The 20,873-nt window shown below is 41.2% G+C and overlaps 1 protein-coding gene across 1 annotated transcript in view; it reads right to left on the reverse strand.

Annotated features, from left to right (window-relative positions):
• Positions 1 to 1,923: 1,923 nt before the first annotated feature.
• Positions 1,924 to 20,873, reverse strand: part of LOC126195637 (odorant receptor Or2-like) — a 55,349-nt gene continuing 36,399 nt past the window's right edge. The window contains exons 4-6 of the mRNA XM_049934262.1: positions 20,407 to 20,511; positions 18,964 to 19,125; positions 1,924 to 2,063 (exon numbers count right to left, since the gene is read on the reverse strand). Coding sequence (XP_049790219.1) covers positions 2,007 to 2,063; positions 18,964 to 19,125; positions 20,407 to 20,511 — 324 coding nt within the window. The 3' untranslated portion in view covers positions 1,924 to 2,006. The remainder of the gene's footprint in view (positions 2,064 to 18,963; positions 19,126 to 20,406; positions 20,512 to 20,873) is intronic.

Below are 20,873 nucleotides of genomic sequence, written 5' to 3' on the forward strand. Positions count from 1 at the left end.
AGTTTACACAGATACTTGTCGTAATAACAAAGAAAGTTTTCAGAAAATGTTGGCGTATGAGAAAAATGTGTACAATGGTTGCAAAAAATCGTTTTTCGTCGATTAGTTCGGCTGTGTCGATTACTTCACTGGTGTCGGTCACTTCACCTCAGTGTAATCACTTGAATTAACCGAAAAATAAATGTGGTTGAGTTGGTAAGTGTCAGGCTACCACTCCAGACTTTCCACTTCAGAATTCATTCCTCAGTCACAACTAAGCAGTATATGGGGAAATGTGTCAGGTTGACCCGATTTTGTTGTCAGCGTTATATTATACGTCGCTGTATAATTGTTACCATACGGGTTAAAGACAGTTGTACTCTTATCTCTTTTAATTTTTGTACGAATAAATCGATTCATTGATTTACGATGGAATATATCTATGATGCCTTTGGGTGTGGTACGTGTATTTATGTTAGAAGACGGGTTGGTTTTGCTGAGAGAGACCTCCCAACAACTAGTGGATGACAAATTTGGGAGATGGTCTCGCTGCTGTAGTTGAACGTTGGGAATAATTGGGATATTTAGTTGCAGAAACTGAGTTTTATATTGTTACAAACGCATACTTCTCTCATGCTCTATAATACTTCGTAGGTACATACCATTGAAGAAACATGATTATAAAATTATAGAATAAAATGTGTCAGGGAGTTTTAAAATGTAGTTGAATGCATGCGGCAGAAGTACATCGCAATCTGATGCCTTCAGTTTTACCCCGATTGTATATGGTGTTATAGAAACTCGTGACTGATTGTTTTTCTAGAAATTGAGAAGCATTAACATTGATCAAGAAATACGGAGCTCATTATAACGCTGTAAGCTATTTGTTTTTACAGTTGTAATGTATATTTCCTTTCCGATGGTACACGAGTTTCTTCGGGTGGAAAGCTTGTAATAATAAAGTCATATGCCTGAAAAGGGGCAGTTGTGTTACGACCCTTCACTAACACAATATATTTACACATATTCACAGATACGCTACTATATTTAGTACAATTAATATGCATAATGACATTGTACTTGTTTTAATACGAATGCTTCTCTCGATATATAAACATAACACACCTGAAGTTAGCACTAGCATGGTTCAAATTAAATAGAGCCATAAATGCTTTATCCGGTTGCTTACGACTTTGTAGTCAGTTACAAGAGCTGAAACGGTCTTCTCACTCACTCACTCACAGAATTAAATTGCATTACTCGTGATTTAATATCGTCATAGTTCAATATGCAATTTCCGTCAAATACTATTTGTTCAAGAAATAGGAATGTTACAATCAGTGCATTGTGTTTTCTTAAAACCTTGTCTATATTGCGCAAAAAACATCTTAGGTATTCTCTCTGAAATCAGTCTCATCAGTTTACTGAGAAACAATTTCATTTTGATGTAATTTGGTACCATGTCCATCGCGTCAGCCTCCGTGTGACATGATTACGCGGAGGATTGTTAATGGTCGATGTTTTGCACTGTATTAACAAATTCACCTAACATAAAAAAACCACTGTACCATTCCGTTAACAGTACACTTCTTTACTACGTTACCCCAGTATCTAGGAAAGAAATACAACTTCAAATGGTATGGAGCTATCACAACAGGAGAATGAAGAAATTTAAATTGATTTAATTAGAATGTAAAAAGTTTTAATTGTAATTACACGGTGTGTTAGGAGGAAACAATAAACAGTCTGAACTGTGCCACCATACAATGTGATTAAATCATATATTTGTATGTGAAACTTCTCACTACCCGTCGTATATAGTTATGGTACAATTCTACTAACGCTTAAATGTGGGTTGTTTATGTGCTAATACACTGTCTTTCATTTTATGCTTCCAATTATCAGCGCTACGACATTTCGTAACAAATATTGTACAGCGTCAGTTAAAAAAGAGAAAGTGCATTCTCAGTGGCATGACCAGCAAACTGGTGACTTTCGGGAACAGTTTTCCAAACAGTGAAGAGTTTCTAATCTTCTTTAAAATTACGAAGGATGGCGAAGAATGAGTAGGAGACGTTGACAATCTGTGAAAAAACAGGAGAAGACGTTATAAATGTCAGGGTTTATTAATTACTATGACATTGCACTCATATTTTCCCTCCCCTTGTTATTACAAGATAAGCAATTAACAGTTAAATGATAATAAACTGTAAAATATGAGAAAAGGTAGTCATCTCATAATAGCTTCGTGGATACCGCACTGTTGATACACTTACACATATTCGCTGTATTTAGAGCAATGGAGGTGGATTACACAAAACTGTCGACGACGCTAAGTTCGTTATTTTTACGGACAGTGATTCAGAAAGAAATGCCTTTCGTGAACTTCAACTACTATTTTTAACGTCACGCCGACTACAATGTCATGTGAAGGAAGGAAAGAATATAAGGTTTCAACGTCACGCCGACGACTAGGTCATTAGAGACTAAGCACACAAATATGGAGTTTGGAAATAGGGGGAAGGAAGTCGGCCGTCCTTTTCAGAGGAACCATACCGGAATTCGCCTTAAGCGGTTTCGGGAAAGTATGGGAAACCTAAGTCTGGATGGCCTGACGGAGATTTGAACCACCACCCTCTTGTCTAGTGTCTTCTGTCTGACCACAGTACTTCCCACTTTCCTCGATGCTATTAACGCTACAAGCCTCGTATCACATCTGTGGTATAGATAGCTATGACGCCATGGCGTAGGTGCAAGTTCGTAGGTTGGCACAACGACACCGGCACCGACGACAGCGCCCTCTAGCCGGCGCTGTTCAGCTCTACGAGCGCCGTTGCAGATTCTACCCATTTCTTCAAGAGAAGACGTCTAGAAACATCACTTCACGGGGTGTTGGCTTCCTATTGAGACTATGTAGTACTTACGACGGGTCTAAGGCTTTGCACCTCAGTGTAAAGTTATGTATTCAGTTAATACTGTGATATAGTAAAACCATTTCTAAGAGAAGTACCGAGAGATTTTCACCTTTTCGTCCTCCTACTCACTTCCTGCATTCGGCCAACCTTTCAGTTTTCAGGAGCAGACCCACGCGCCGCCTTCCAGACGGGATACATCAGTTATATTGTGTGTTTCATGATTTTCAGTTTCAAAAAGGGGGAATTTAATATTTCGCTGTCTTTAGCTTTGTTCGTTGATGTAGTTGCTGTGGCCGGCCATTTCGTACATCGTAGCGCCTAATGCATCAGCATCCCACTTCACGTCCAACCAATCCGAGATACCTGCATCACAGGGTGTATATTCACATGGAAAACATACGTCGTCTGTGCTGTCAAAACAAATATTTCCCGGCGGCTACAACGAACACAACACCAGGTCTCCACCAACAACCGCCAGGGACCGCAACCTGTTCGCGGAGCCTGCAGAGTACCTTCACCAGAGGTCGCAGCTAGCCCAGGAACTACTTTGATACGCTAGGCACGTGATCGCAAATAGTTCCGGCAGATACCTCCGCCAACGGGCCTTATAAGGCGGCACATTGCCGGCAAAAGCACCCCCCCCCCTCTTATGGGTCCTCATTCTCCATTGGCTCCTTCCCCCCCCCCCCCCCGCCTTCACTTTTCCTCTCCTTCCCCCCCTTTTTTATTTTCCCATCATCTGTCCAGTTTCCCCCCCACCTGCTCTCGGCTGTGGTATGTCACATTTGTGCCAACTTTTTAGTGCAGTGTTTAAGTGAGTGTTCAGTGTTGTTCGTCTTTCCACAGTGTTGCGAACAGAAATCATGATGTCGCTGGGTGTGCATTTTATATCTCTTGCGAACAGAAACCAAACTGTCACCGTGTTTTTTAATTGTCTGTCTGTTATTTTTCTGCTTCCTGTGTATTTTCTTAGCATCATCAACCCTGTGTTTTATGTTTTAAGTTCCAGAATTTTCTGCCATTTTATCTTTAAGTCACCGATTTTATCGCCAACTGTTATTTTTTATTATCTTCATCCTTTTAAAACAAATTCTGTAGGCTGAACAGCAGCGTAGTAAGCTGCTGCCAGCCCGCCCCCTTCAGGACCACTTTGAATGATACAAAGCTGCCGCCCTTGTAGACAAAGCCAGAGGCCTCTGACCTATCTCTTGCAGATGGATTTGGTATAGTCGATGAATCTTCTGACATTGTACAATTATTTATTGTTTTCGGTTCCCGTGAAGAGTCGGGTCTTTTCTATTTTATTATTATTATTATTTGGTATTGGGTCGATCCGAGGTTGCGATCGAGTATGTTGTTCTTTTGGAAATTATATTATTGTTTCGTTTTGTTGCCTCTAATAAATTGTTTTCGAACTTGTGTTTTCCGCGTTTCTATTCTGCTAGCGCAGATACTTTAGTACTCTTGTTCCTCGTACTACGGCTACAAACAAATTTATGAACGATAGCATGTGAAGTCATTAAGTCAGAGGTGAGAAACATAGTTCACAAATAATTCTACTGAAAGTATGGATAAGCATCGCTAGGTGTTACTGATATTCCAAATTAATGAGTCCCATAAGCATGATCTACTGCAACAATAACTTCGCGTTTAAGGTTCAAATGGTTCAAATGGCTTTGAGCACTATGCGACTTAACTTCTGAGGTCATCAGTCGCCTAGAACTTTGAACTAATTAAACCTAACTAACCTAAGGACATCACACACATCCATGCCCGAGGCAGGATTCGAACCTGCGACCGTAGCGGTCGCTCGGTTCCAGACTGTAGCGCCCAGAACCGCACGGCCACTCCGCCGGCCGCGTTTAAGGGATGTCGAGAAACAAACACTGCTCACGCAATGCTTGATATGTCTCATAAACGAGTTTACTTAAATTCATGAACTTACACGGCCATTAGAATGAGAAAGTCGATAACGATAAGATAAACTTTGTTCTAATTGACTCATCTCCAATACGGTTTGGGGAAATACTTATCACAACCTCTCTCCGTGGTCTATAGCCGTAGGGTAACCCTAATTTTCAGATTATAGCCCGCATCTCGTGGTCGTGCGGTAGCGTTCTCGCTTCCCACGCCCGGGTTCGATTCCCGGCGGGGTCAGGGATTTTCTCTGCCTCGTGATGGGTGGGTGTTGTGTGCTGTCCTTAGGTTAGTTAGGTTTAAGTAGTTCTAAGTTCTAGGAGACTTATGACCACAGCAGTTGAGTCCCATAGTGCTCAGAGCCATTTGAACCATTTTTTTTCAGATTATATTTGTTTTCATTATTTTCCGGATTTACATTTTATATTGCGCCTGCGGATATCAGTAGTGTTCAATGAGCTCAGACAGCAATGCAGAGTGCACAGCGGTTACCGTTCCCATATTGGCTGTGGTCGCCGCTGGACCATCTGGAGTTGCCGGTAGACGGTGGGCTGAGGCTAGCTGTGGCAAAGACAGTTACAGCAGGACACGATACGCGGTGAAATCGCAGCCATCCTGGAGGGAACTAGTTCAATTTCTTTAGTAAATATTCACTAATAACAGCTACTTTTTATTACTTTACTTAGTTTAGGTCAATTGGTCAAAAACAATTTCTCGCAACAACAATACGACACGAGAAAGTAGTCATTTCAAAAAAAGATGAACCATTTTTAATATAGCGAAGCTGTAGGAGCGGTTAAGATCTCCCACAGCTGGAAGTAAGATATCTAGAGAGAACGCCATAGTATCCAGTTTGCGATGTGATGCCTTTCGATCTATTCTGCCGCAAAACCATGGTATCAAACACTGCTATATGAATGCGTCCGAAAGAACAGACACGACGCATTCGCATAAGTGATTCAGCTAGATGGTCAATGAATCCACATATCGTTGCACAAGTACGTCCGACATCCTGCGGGAATCTCAAAGTAGCGAGCTTGGAGGAAATGGACATAGACTGTATAGGTGGCGCTAAGTGGGAATGTGGATCGCCCGTAAGGCGTTCCGTGATAGTCCGTGCAGTTGCGATAACACCGTGTCCCGGGTGGCCCTGTGTTTAACGCACCAGCCTACTAAACAAGAAACTCCGGTTTCGAATCCCAGTCCCGCACCCGTTTCCACCCGTCGTCACTGATTCCATGTAATGCCCCGATGCAGCTATCAGTCAATCCTTTCCTTTCTCCCTCTTCCAGTTTCAGTTTACATTAAAATGGCTGATTTGCGTTAATAAGTAATATATTTTTTGATTGATTATGAAATTACGGTGTTGCCGTAAACAAACACATTTCAAGAGTTTCCACGAACATTATTTCAAAATGATATAGCTTCCCCTTTCATCGTTTCGAAATAACAGAACATAGGATTGCACTTTCGAGAGAATCCGATGGCGCTAATACTGCTTCTACGAAGGACATTAATTTCTAGGGCTTTGTGGCAAAAGTGGTGGGAGGAAATCTTACACGACGACTCAGGAAGATAATCCACAGACGGGTTGCCTTCATCTTTGTAAGCATCGGATGGAATATCACGACAAATCATATTGCATGCCACGTATCTCTTATTTTACGAATTACTGACCAAAGTGAGACACTTCTGGTGGTAGTAAAACGAAGGTGGGTGGTGGAAGGAGGGGGGGGGGCGAATCTTAAGCAACCAGAGCTGTTTTACGCACGGGTTGGTGTGAAACAACAGGTCTCTTTCTAAATGCACTACAGCATCGATGGTACATATTTTAGCTAAATTTTGCCCATCTTCCGTCCGCCAGTCACCGCCTGTACTACAACGGCGATGTAGTGCCTGTAAGTAGAAATAATGATCATCTGTCTACTCGAGTTTGGTAAGATCTACTAGTACTTTCTAGTTAAAACTTATTCTAAACGATTCTGTTTCTACGTCATGACACATTAATTAATGAAAAAGTGCGTTTAATCAAAAAATAAGGGTGTAAGCTACTGAGACAACATGATAAGTTAGATAATTAGAAATCCATGTGACTATATCGAGATGAACAAAAATCGCCCTAACCTCTTTGAAATAACTTATCTGAACAGTAATTTTGCAGAACGAGATAATTTAGTGCAATTTACGAGATGAAAATCAAGTTCGCACTTTAACTAGTTTGTCGAAACAGGATCTGAGGATCATTAATGACAACAAAACTGGCTACTAAGATGCAGTACATTCCAGGTCCAGAACAAGTATTATTAGAGAACACCTATACATTCCTATTCAGAGCCATTAATTGATATTTTCACTCATTTTATGCTTGTTTGTTGCATACATTCGGTTCAGATATTTGGTACTGTAAAGTAAGAATTTGGGTATTAGAAGCAAAAACAGAATTATAAAATTATAGTATTATTACTGTAGAACCGATTATCGTAACACACCTATAATGACACTGGTGTGGTATGACTGGGCGTCACTTCCCTATACTTTCTTTATTCTGATACTCCCTTGAGGAAACCAGACAACTTCTATCATGCTACTAATGGTCAACAGTCATACAGTGAAATGCACAAAGATGTCACGCCTTGCCTACCTTTTCAGTATATTTGCTAAATTCGGAAGTACAATGGCTCGTAACTTACCTCATTCACAACGAAGACAAGAAAGCTAACCCTCCATTTTACCATCGATCCCAAACGTATACTTTCCGAAATTTCTTTCTCAAATTGAGGCCTACCTTTGATAGTAGTAGAATCCTCTTAGCCGGGAATGCCCTTTTTACCAGTCCTAATCTGCTTTTGATGTCCTCCTTGCTCCGTCCGCCATTGGTTATTTTGCTGCGCAGAAAGTACAATTCCTTAACTTCATCCACTTCGTGATCATCAGTCCTGATGTTAAGTTTCTCGCTGTTCTCATTTATGCTGCTTCTCATTACTTTCGTCTTTCTTCGATTTAAGGCCATATGGTGCTATAGAAAAATTTGACAATGAAAATTTTTTTACAGTCAGAAAATTCCAACATTCCATGGAAAACGGGAACAGCTTGCACCTCCGCACGTTTATACATCAATTCCAAATCGGTTCACCAGAACGTTGGCCACTCAGTCATAAGCTTGATTTCATTTGTGGTCATATGGAAGGTGCAATAGCGGAAACTATGCAAAAACACGCTGCAAACTGTCAGTCGTATAAACAATTCAAGTAAGCATTCTTGGTGCGATAGTGGTTTGAGGAACCCCAAAGTAGGATAAGCTATGAATAGTTACAGAAAACGTCATTGGAAAATTCGGGAGAAAACAAGCCAGTTACATTTTTTGAAGAAACGACGAGAAAGAATCAGTGTTCAGACCATCCATACAATAATGGGGAACTGATACGTATGTGCACAATGATGTTACCCTTGCGTTATCAGTAATCGTTGGTTGGCAGAGCTGGAGATAATATACAGGCATTTAAAGGGATGTTAGGAGAACCTGAATTCATCTTCAGTGAAGATGACCAGAAGAAACAACATACAGTGAGAGAAACCAATGATAGGGGGAATAATAGGAACCGACTGGCCTTTAATAATACTTACAATGGCAGTAGGGAATGGTAATCGTATTGGGAAGAATAGTTATCACCCAAGGGATAATATTGGCTATGGTTTTGGCAACTCACAGACGTCAAACATTAATTATGGTTTCTGCGAGCCGCGGAATTATAATAATTGCTTTGGTTCCAGAAATTATTATGGTAACTATAATTCGCGATATGATCACCATGCAAACGAAGCAGGAAGGTTTAGAGGTTTTCCACCACAAAACCCAAATTATTTGGTGGAACTAGAATGCCTAGACCGCAGCAAGGTTGGGAGAATCAGACTTCAGCAGGACGACACATACGAGATGAACCGGTACAGCAGGTCGAGTTGAGGTCACCAAACCCTGGGAAAAACAGAATTGATGGGATGAACGGTATGAAGACCAGTGACAAGAGATTCAATCGCTAAATGAAGTTGATTTTATAATTAAATGTGTAAATAGACTTAGCTTTAATCAACCAGATTCTGAAGTACGTTTAGGGGGTGATGAGATGCAGATGCCAGCATGCTGGGAGACAACTGACTGGGAATCTTCCGATGATGAGGAACAAAAGTTGGCAACAGTTAATGTATGCAGCTGTACAAAAACTGATGATGACCAAATTTTTGAGGATATAGTTCATTTATATGAAACCGAGGGAGAAACGGTATGCCAAGATGATAATGCACCATTGGCAACACCAATATTGATACACATATCAGATGACAGGGACTTCTCCAGATAATAATTAAATTCCCACCAGTACCCAGAGTAAAACATCAACATCAGTAAAATTAGCACTGAGCAATTTGAAGGCCGCGTCGTTAAATAGAAACAACTGGGCGGACAATACGGCAACCTCACGAGTATTTTCACTAGGACAAAAGGTTCTTGTGAAAACCCACTATCTCTCTAGTAATAAAAAACATCAAAGCCCTAAATCCCTTTCGGTATATAAAGTCCCTATGGAAGTAAGTAAGGTGGTTCATGATAATGCAGTCGAATTGTTTATCATTGAGCTGCACCTTGTGAGTCAAATGAAAGTGTATAAAGGGTAAAACAGTAAATATCAACTCCGTAAGAAAAAGTAGATTGAACAAATATCCAGATTCCAATGAGAGTAAAAGTGTAGAAGTCAAAGACAAGGGAAGCTAAGAAATTGTATACCAATACATTTTTTTTTAATTTGTGCTTATCTAATTAAAATAAATTGGTTACCTTTCTCAGCGTATCAAAAGATAGTTATGAAGGAGGAACAATAAAGTAACAACTAAAATAATCATTCTGCAGAGAAAATGTGTTATGGAGAATGAGTAGAAAGAAAGGGGAAAGATAGAGACTAGCACGTGGATAGTTCGATGAAATAATAGTACATTCTCTCTTAAAACGTATTGTAAAGTAGAAAGGCGTTGATATTTGTGGACAAAAGGAAACCAAGAAACTATGGGTAACGAATTACATAAGAAAGAAATATTTGTTTGTAGTTTGTTCCGTCACAGTTGGTGAACATTTTGTTGAGGACATATTTTGGGAATATGAGAAGAATTTATGATTTGTGGAGGTTAACACAAGTTAATATTAGAAAGAGGTGTGAGGGGAAATAGATATAAAAGGTTGTTAGGAGATAATACATAAGAGAGAGTATTGAATTATTAAGAAAAGCGTGAAACACATTATTTCTTGGCAGCATGTTGATAGAGGGATGTGAGTTTAAGAAAGGGATGATTTCAATAAGGAAGAGTAAGATAGGGGAAGAAAGTAAGTTGAGAGGAAGTAGATACTGATAACTTCAACAGATAAGAGTACAAGCTCTAGAACAATGGAAATGGACAGTGGAGAAAGTTGGGAAAAGGAAACAAGAAAGAGATATATTATATTTTAAAGTTCTGTTACAGGTTATGCCGAAAAGAAGCGATTGCAGACAAAAAGACACTGGACTGAGAGTCAAGGTGCGGAGTTTTTATGATATGATGCACCTGTAGTTAAAAAAAAAAAAAGACGTACTAACCTTCATCACCATTAATCATGATGAAGACGAGGAAACCATTACCTCCAAACTAATGGAAAGAAAGGGAAAAAGAAAATGTGCATATAGAGTGGGGATAGAAGATGTAAAGTTATGAAGAGTATAATAAAGAGCATCTTATGTACGTTTTAAATACGGAATTCTTGTAAAGTCTCTCAGTAGTTTAGTATTTGTTCAAATGGTTCAAATGGCTCTGAGCACTATGGAACTCAACATCTTAGGTCATAAGTCCCCTAGAACTTAGAACTACTTAAACCTAACTAACCTAAGGACATCACACACACCCATGCCCGAGGAAGGATTCGAACCTGCGACCGTAGCAGTCGCGCGGTTCCGGACTGCGCGCCTAGAACCGCGAGACCAACGCGGCCGGCTTTAGTGTTTGTAAAGCTTGTAATGTATCGTAAGGGAGAAAGGGTTGTGAAAAGATAGGTGGTAATGACATGTAAATTAGAGAAATTTGGGGATTTATGATGGACAAAAGTGTCCACAATGTTGTATTACATATGACATCATTAAGAACAACGCACTGTTATTGCAGTCAGATCGACAGCAGAATTGAGTAGAGTGGTCAGGCACAAGAGGAAGGAACACTGAGTGTTGGTGCCTGGTATGTCAGCTCTCGAGTTGACGAAAGGAAATGCCTTCGTGGAAGCAACAGTCAGAGAGGATAACACATATGTGGCAAAGTACGCTGTTAAGTGCAGGATAAGTTTAGAAATTATTGTAAAAGATGAAACTCTCTTGAATTATAATTGCCAAAGAAGCTACTAACAGACAGATATTAAGGTTGAGAATAAGACATAAGTCCATTATTATTTAACATAAGTCGTTATGTCAAAAAAAAATCAGTCTCAAATTTAAAAATTGTGAGTGGTGCAAATTTATAGGGAAACTCTAATTTGCCTACATTTAAAGTTAAAATATATACAACCATAGAATAGGAATAAAAGACTTCATATTACTTAAATACTTGCATTAAATCAGAAAAATAGTAAAAACATGTTAAATTCTGGAAAAAGAACATTACTTTACAGCTCAAATCAGCAGTATATAGTAAATCAATTGTGGTAAGAAAAGAAAGACACTGAGTTGGTCAATATAAATATATAACAATTGGTACAGTCAGCAGTTGAGAACAAATTTGCGCTGACCTCAATCAATTTCTCAACCGCTGATTCACCCAGCCCAAAACTGAAAACGGAAGGAGGCAGGTATGTAAGGTGGCAGCTTGAATGAATGTTACTTTCGCACCTTACAACAAATTCAAATTTTATGTGTCACAAAAGTAGATGGATATGTCACCTGACATATTTCGACGATAGTGAGCAGATTTGCCTATCAAAACGTACAGTATGTTATGCAAAGGGATGACACATGATTCGATGGTATTAAAACACCAAACCCAAATCCTCCACATCAATGAGCAAAAGGTGGATAAAGCTGCTGGAAAAAAGGCGTTATTTTGGGGGCAGACGCTAGTTGCGCCATCACGGCGCGCATACAATGAATGGTTCCTAACCGGGGTTGGTGACATGCAGTGTGAGAGACAATGAAAGCGCAGAGTGATACATCGAAGGAAACAGGTAGCGACCCAGCGCTGCCTGCGGCAGAGATATTCTTTAGGAAACTGCGTTGGGAATTTCCAGATGGATACAAACAGGCCAGCGACGCAGTTGATCTTATGAAGGTTCAAATGGCTCTGAGCACTATGGGACTTAACATCTATGGTCATCAGTCCCCTAGAACTTAGAACTACGTAAACCTAACTAACCGAAGGACAGCACACAACACCCAGCCATCACGAGGCAGAGAAAATCCCTGACCCCGCCGGGAATCGAACCCGGGAACCCGGGCGTGGGAAGCGAGAACGCTACCGCACGAACACGAGATGCGGGAGATCTTATGAAAGACCTGTGGTGCTCTCATGATGTACATGTGTAACTTTGAGGCGTCATGAGCGGGCAAAAAATGTCCAATTGGCTGAAACAAACTCGGAAGGAGTTAAAGTGACGATATTTCGATCCAGTTTAAAGGTAGGACCTTTCCGATTGGCAGGGTAGTTTCCACAAGATGAAAGGAACGCTCCCATTGGTCTGAAAGCGCCATGACGTGAAGCACGAAAGAACACAGGTGGGGGACAGTTTGCTACGAAAGACATAATACCGAAAACTTAGGGGACAATCCTCTGAACCAGTGTCAAGTGTAGAACAGGGCGCATCGCGCTCTGTACGACGCCAAAAGAGTAATTTTTTGTGAACACTGTGTTCACTGTGGCTGACATTCAGCTAGAAATTAGCTGAATAGTTGTTGAGCTCCGATAGCGGGGAACCGAAACAGCCATGTGGTTAATTGTTGTTGCGAGAAGTGAGAGGGCTTTGAAGTGTACACGCTGCTCCATCTATGCATGTGTATATCGCCATATTTTACAGACTAGGGATGATGACAGTTTCAGCTAAAAAAATCAGTAAAGATTTTGATTCGCTTTTTATAGGATTTTCAGAGGGCGAGAGCAGCCATGCAGCTGACAGCATGTCGCAGCTAAAGGTAAATACCACTGTCAGACGCATAAAATTGATGGATCACCAACTTAGGTCCACTGTGAACATGAGCAACATTGACTAATCTTTTGCTCATTTTGTCACAAAAACTATCCGTCCTCCATAGACTTGATTGTGATCCTAAATAGTACCGAACTTAGATCTGGCATCGGATGGTCTGTTGCAATATTGACAACCTCAGTCAGTGTTTCACTGTCTAGAAGTAAGAAACAATTTACAGGATACCTTCTATTTAAGTTTGATATTGTTGTGTTCAGTGTTATTTTTGCTAAACAGGACGTAATACGTTATCTTGACAACTGTTCTGAAACTCTCATGTCACAATCTATGTAAACCCACGTGCTTCTTTGACAAGAATAAAGAAATTAAACAAATTTTACACCTAAACAACGATGTGATCTGTCACAGAATAATGGCTCACTCTAAACCCCAGTAATATTCTAGCGACGCTAACACACTCACAGGGTGTTTTTGCTGATGTCTGACGAATGTGGAAAGGAGTGGAGTGTCAGAACATGAGGATGCAGATGGTAATGGAAACCACTACATTAAAGAAACAATGTGTATCCACAGGACACATAGCCTATAGCTGAACATCCAGTGGTAAAAGATTCTGGACTAATCTCCCATTCGTAATATTGGGAGAGGACTGGCAAGAGGGAGGTGACTATGAGAAAAAAACTGAATAACCAATGAGGGGATAAGGTGTACTAGCCGGGGCTGAGAATGACAGAAGGTTGAACGTGGTAGGGAAGACAGATATCTGAAAAGGGAAATGCGAAGGCTCTGCATAAATATAGGGGGCGTCAGTGAAGTTAACTGGAAGGAATACTAATTTTTCTGGTCAGATGGTTATAGGATAATATCAACAGCAGTAGCAAATGGTATAATGGGAGTAGTATTCGTTACGAATAGAAGGGGAGGGCAAAGATTGTGTTACAATCAACAGTTCAGTGATAGGTCTGTTCTTGTCAGAATCGACAGCAAACCAACATGCCGACGTCGCAAGTTGTAGATGAAGAGATAGAGAAAGTGTATGAGAGTATTGGAAGGGTAATACAGGACATAAAGAAAGATAAAAAAGTAATAGAGAATGCTGTTACAGGGGAAGGAGTAGAAGATAGCGTTATGGGAGAATATGGGCTTGATATTAAGAATAAGAGAGGAGAAACACTAACTGAGTTGTGCAATAAATTTCACCTGGTAATAATGAATGCTCTGTTCAAGAGACACAAGAGAAGGAAACGCGGTTGGAACGGCCGGGCGATACAGAAAGATTTCAGGTGCTACACATCATAGTCAGACAGAGATTTTGAAATCAGGTAATGGATTGTAAGGCGTACCCAGGGACAGACATAGGTCACAATTTAACAGTGATGAAAACTGGACTGCCGTTAAATAGAGTAGTCGTTAAGAATCGATGCGCAAAGTAGTGTGATACCGAGGCAAAAGGACTGAACACATGTGGTGGAAGTTCTGTGAGGCTATAGATCCTCCGATAAGGAATAACCCATTAGGCAGTTCCGATGAAGAGGAAAGGACATCCCTAGATAGGACAACCACAAAAGTTGGGAGGAGAAACATATCTTCAACGAAAGTAACAGCGTGGGTAAAGGAAGAAATACTTCGGTTGATAGACGAAAAAAGAAACCACAAAAACATTCAGGGCATCTGAGAAATACAGAAATAGAAGTCACTTAGGAATGAAATAAGTAGGAATTGCAGGAAAGAAAAGGCGAAACGGCTGTATGAAAAATATAAAGAAATCGAAGAAGAAATGATTACTGCAAGGACTGATTCAGCATATAGAAAAGTAAAACATCCTTCGATGAAATTAGAAGCCAGTGTGGTAACACAAGACTGCAAGGAAATTCCACTGTTAAATGCAGAGGAGAGAGCGCATATGGGGAGCGAGTACACTGAATGCCTCTGTGACGGGGAAGACTTATTCTTGGCGAAGTAGAATTTTGAAGAGACAGGTGACTCAGTATTAGAATCAGAATTTAAAATAATTTTGGAAGATGTATGATCACATAAGGCAGAAGGGATAGATAACATTCCATGACAATTTCTAAAATCATTGGCGGAAGTGGCAAAAATATAACTACCGTTCACATTACTGAGTAGAATGCATGGGTCTGGCGATATAACATCTGACCTTCGGAAAAGCATCATCCACAGAAATTCGAAGACTGCATGAGCCGAGTTGTGGGAGAATTTCCGCACAGTCACCTTAACAGCTCATGTATCCAAATTGCTCACAAGAATAATATACAGGAGAATGGAAAATAAGATTGAAGAGGTGCTGGGTTACCATCAATTTGGCCTTAAGAAAGGTATACGCGGCACATAAGCAATTCTGGCGTTGTTGTTGATGATGGAAGCAAGACTAAAGAAAAACCTACACGCGTTTATAGGATTTGTTGGCGTGAGAAAAGCCATCGACAGCGTCAGAAGGTACAAGGTATTCGAAATTCAGAGCTAAATAGTGGTAAGCTATAGGGTACTATGAAAAATATACAATATGTTCAACAGCCAAGAGGGAACATTAAGAGTTTAAGATCAAGAATAATGTGCTTGGATTAAAACAGGGTGGAAGAGAATGGTGCAGTATATCGCCCCATCTGTTCAATCTATACACCGAAAGACCAATGACTGAAATTTAAAAAAATATACTAGAGTAGAAGTAAAGTTTAAGGTGGAAAGATAATATTTTCTGATGCCATTGCTGTTCTCATTTAAAGTGAAGAATAAAATTTGGAAATTTGTGGTAAGGTCTTATGGGACCAAACTGCTGAGGTCATCGGTCCCTAAGCTTACACACTACTGAATCTATCTTACGCTAGGGGCGACACACACACCAATGCCCGAGGGAGGACTCGAACCTCCGACGGGGGAAGCCGCGCGGACCGTGATAAGACTCCTCAGACCGAGTGAAGAAGAATTGCGGGATCTGCTGAATAGAATGAACGGTCTAATGAGTACGGAGTACGGATTGAGAGTGATCGGAAAAAGACGAAAGTAAGGAGAGGTAACAGAAATGAGAACAGCGAGAAGCTTAACATCAGGATTGGTGATGACGAAATAGGTGAAATTAAGGAATTCTGCTGCCTAGGCACCATGGGCGGACCAAGGAGGACATAAAAACCAAACTAGCGCTGGCATAAAGAGCATTTCTGGCCAAGAGAGCTCTACTAGTATCAAATGCAGGCCCTAATTTTAAGGAAGAAATGTATGAAGATATACATTTGGAGCACGCTCTTATATGGCAGTGGAACATGAACTGTGGAAATACGGGAATACAAGAGAATCGAAGCATTAGAGATGTGGTGCTATAGAAGAATGTTGAAAATCGGGTGGACCGATAAGTTACGGAGGAGAGGAGTTCATGGAAAACACTGTCAAGGAGAAGGGATAGGATGGTTATACATCTATACATCTACATCTACATACATACTCCGCAATCCACCATACGGTGCATGGCGGAGCGTACTTCGTACCACAACTAGCATCTTCTCTCCCTGTTCCACTCCCAAACAGAACGAGGGAAAAATGACTGCCTATATGCCTCTGTACGAGCCCTAATCTCTCTTATCTTATCTTTGTGGTCTTTCCGCGAAATATAAGTTGGCGCCAATATAACTGTACTGCAGTCAGTCTCAAATGCTGGTTCTCTAAATTTCCTCAGTAGCGATTCACCAAAAGAACGCCTCCTTTCCTACAGACACTCCCACCCGAGTTCCTGAAGCATTTCTGCAATACTCGCGTGATGATCAAACCTACCAGTAACAAATCTAGCGGCCCGCCTCTGAATTGCTTCTATGTCCTCCCTCAATCCGACCTGATAGGGATCCCAAACGCTCGAGCAGTACTCAATAATAGGTCGTATTAGTGTTTTATAAGCGGTCTTCTTTACAGATGAACCACATCTTCCCAAAATTCTACCAATGAACCGAATACGACTATCCTCCTTCCCTACAACTGCCATTACATGCTTGTCCCACTTCATATCGCTCTGCAATGTTACGCCAAAATATTTAATCGACGTGACTATGTCAAGCGCTACACTAATAATGGAGTATTCAATCATTCCGGGATTCTTTTTCCAGTTCATCTGCAATAATTTACATTTAGCTATATTTAGAGTTAGCTGCCATTCTTTACACCAATCACAAATCCTGTCGAAGTCATCTTGTATCCTCCTGCAGTCACTCAATGACGACACCTTCCCGTACACCACAGCATCATGAGCAAACAGCACACATTGCTATCCACCCTATCCAAAATATCTTTTATATAGATAGAAAAACACAGCGGACCTACCACACTTCCCTGGGGCACTCCAGATCATACCCTCACCTCCGAAGAACACTCACCATCGAGGATAACGTACTGGCTTCTATTACTTAAGAAGTCTTCGAGCCCCTCACATATTTGGGAACCAATCCTGTATGCTCGTACCTTAGTTAGGAGTCTGCAGTGGGGCACCGAGTCAAACGCTCTCCGGAAGTCAAGGAATATGGCATCCGTCCGATACTCTTCATCCATGGTTCGCAAGATATCATGTGAAAAAAGGGCGAGTTGCGTTTCGCAGGAGCGATGCTTTCTAAAGTCGTGCTGATGCATGGACAGCAACTTCTCTGTCTCAAGGAAATTCATTATATTCGAACTGAGAATATGTTCGAGAATTCTGCAACAAAAAAATGGTTCAAATGGCTCTGAGCACTATGGGACTTAACTTCTGAGGTTCCATAGAACTTAGAACTACTTAAACCTAACTAATCTAAGGACATCACACACAGCCATGCCAGAGGCAGGATTCGAACCTGCTACCATAGCTGTCGCGCGGTTCCAGACTGTAGCTCCTAGAACCTCTCGGCCACACCGGCCGGCAATCCTGCAGCAAACCGATGTTAAGGATATTGGTCTGTAATTCTGAGGATCCGTCCTCCTACCCTTCTTATATACAGGTGTCACCTGAGCTTTTTTCCAGTCGCTCGGGACTTTACGTTGGGCAAGAGATTCGCGAAAAATGCATGCTAAGTGAGGAGCCAATGCAGTAGAGTACACTGTGTAAAACCGAATTGGAATCTCATCGGGACCTGGCGATTTATTTATTTTCAACCTATTCAGCTGCTTCATAACCCAAGGGATGTCTATCTCTTAAGACATCGCGGAACACCTTCAGTGGTACTAGAGAAATACGTGCAGCAAATAATTGAGGAAGTAGGTTGCGAGTGCTACTCTGAGGTAAAGAGGTTTCAAAGGTTGAGGAATTCGTGGCGGGCCGCATCACACCAGTCTGAACGCTTGGTACACAAAATGGTACGCTCAAAGGAAAACGAGACACATGGAGAAAATGTAAGTACACTGTTCAGTGCTTCAAAATTAATTAATACATTTATCTGTTTGTGAGACAAGAATGCCAGTGCCTTCCTGTAAAATATTTGTGGTTGCCTACTGAAATTTGATTGCACCGAGACGTGCACCTCTTCCTTTGGGGCAACATGACGGCCGTGAGTGTCTTTCTTTAGAGCTACGCCACGCGGAGCGGACGCACGGTTTCAATTGCCATGTGACGGTTTGCGCGGCCCCTCCCGCCGGAGGTCGATTCCTCTCTCGGGCATGGGTGTGCGTGTTGTTCTTCGCATAAGTAAGTATAGGTAGCGATGGCCTCAGCAGTTTGGTCCCATAGGAATTCACACACATTCGAACCTTCTTTTAGAGCTTCTGAAATACGGAAATCGGATGGGGAGGAACCCGGACTGAATAGTGCAGGTGTAAAGGCGATCCAGTGAAATTTCTGCAACGTAGTCGAAACAACCTTGGCAACGTGGGTGCCCCGCAGCGTAGAAAAAGAAACGCCTGGACAGCGGAAATCCTCAAACAGAAAGAAATGTAGTGATGTAACGGTGAAGACTGTATGTTAAGAGAGGGGGAAGCTGCCATCCTCACCGACACGAAGGACTCCCTGGAGAGCGGGAAGAGCCCCGCAGCTGTGAGGCTCAGCGGCCGTTGAGCTCGGTGCATCAGGATAAGCAGCGACCGTTTGATGGACGTGGGGCACTCCAGCAGCGATGGAACCGCGTCGTACGCCGCCTGCGCCACGTTCTCGCTCTGAAACAAGCACGGTCCCGGTCAGCTGCTACCTTTTCCACGTAGTACTCAATCACATACGGCGCTAATGTCTACTGTTTCTGGGATACAAGCTATGTTCTCGGCCAGAAAATTGAAATTTTCTTCATTTCATGGAGAAGGATCATTCGCCTTAATAAAGAAAAACGTGGTACCGTAGTCATTTGAGAACTACAGTTTTAAATTTCACACTGTTTTCGGGGGTCCTGCTTTTGGTAACGGTAGCAGGCACATCAGGAAAGTCATCAAGTAGCTAGTGCTCATTATAATTCTACTTATTACCTATAAAAACTGACTGATCCGTTCTTGCACAACTGCTACTTGCAAGCACTTACGACGTATTTTTAGAATCCGCAAGGATGTAAGTTTTACGTATCTTCTTATGTGTGGTCTCTATACTCTTCCCGATCAATGCAAGTGTTTGTTCTGTTAGCTTGTGGAAATGTATTTAATTGAGCTTGGGGGAAGAAACGCGAAAGAATTGCAACTGTGAATAATTTGATACTTTCAAGACGTGGTTTATGCTGCTTGTAAACGAGAATAGAGAGGAATGTGGAGGAGGCATCTCTACAGAGTTTATCATTCTAGCTTCGAAGGAAAGAGGATAACCTAGTACACAAATGGTGAAAGATGTGTGGCGGAAACATTATTTCTGACATATATACGCAGGTTTCCACGGTCAATCTCAATGAGATCATCGTGGGTGTACATCAGCGTGGTCTTATAATACTTTTAAAATGAGAAATTACTAAGAGAAGATGCCACAACATGGCCGAAACGTTGACTGTTTCAGTATTTTAAACTCTATGACGCGAGAAAGGCCACTGTAACACGGCTGAAACGTCAGTTATTTTAGTATTTTAGCAATCTCTAATTCAAAGTATTTTATAAGACAATGCACCAGTGCGCCCGAAAGGGTTTTTAATGAGATGGGCCGGATCTGGTTTTAATTGTTGGTGTAATATCAAATTATAACGGAGAGGTAAAGAGGAGGATCTGTGTACCGAAACATCGAGAACATTTTCGATGAGGAATGAGAAGCACCGAGCAACGCCAACGGTTAACACCAGAGAGCACAACAGATTTCTCTTGAATCTTCGTACTAATAAATACGGTAGTGAGAAATGTATTGCATCAGCATATTGAATAACAGTATTCATAACAACCATACCATTGTCATTGATGTTCATTGTGTTTTTATGTCAAACGTTTACCATTCTATAGAATTTATATGATGACCTTTAGAGCCTCTGAGGAACTTACCTCTGAAATCAAGTCATCTGCGAACCAACAGTAGACAAAGAGCTCGGCGAACATGGTGAACAGGTAGCTGCTGTACTTTCCGGCATCTTGGAGGCTCTCTGCGTTCTAGAACAAACGTATACAAATACAAAACAAGCCCACTGTTTCCTGAGAACTTGTGCGTTAGGAAGAACATAAAAATAAAAAAAATAAGTAAACATTAAATGTTAAAATTTGTGCAGATACCCGGATAAAGTTCTGTTATCTAATATTTTTCCGAGCAACTCTGTTTTAATTGCAGCTGAGCCGGAGACGATGCCACGGACTTTGCGTTTTATACAATCAATAGGTTCTCCTCTTGGGATTTATATTTGTTATAAAATATTCGAGCAACAGTGATTATCAGTTACATTACACTAACTACACTGAACGACCAGGGAAACTGGTTGTTGTTGTGGTCTTCAGTCCAGAGACTGGTTTGATGCAGC

This window comes from Schistocerca nitens, chromosome 7 (assembly GCF_023898315.1).
Source record: "Schistocerca nitens isolate TAMUIC-IGC-003100 chromosome 7, iqSchNite1.1, whole genome shotgun sequence".
NCBI classification, from domain to species: domain Eukaryota; kingdom Metazoa; phylum Arthropoda; class Insecta; order Orthoptera; family Acrididae; genus Schistocerca; species Schistocerca nitens.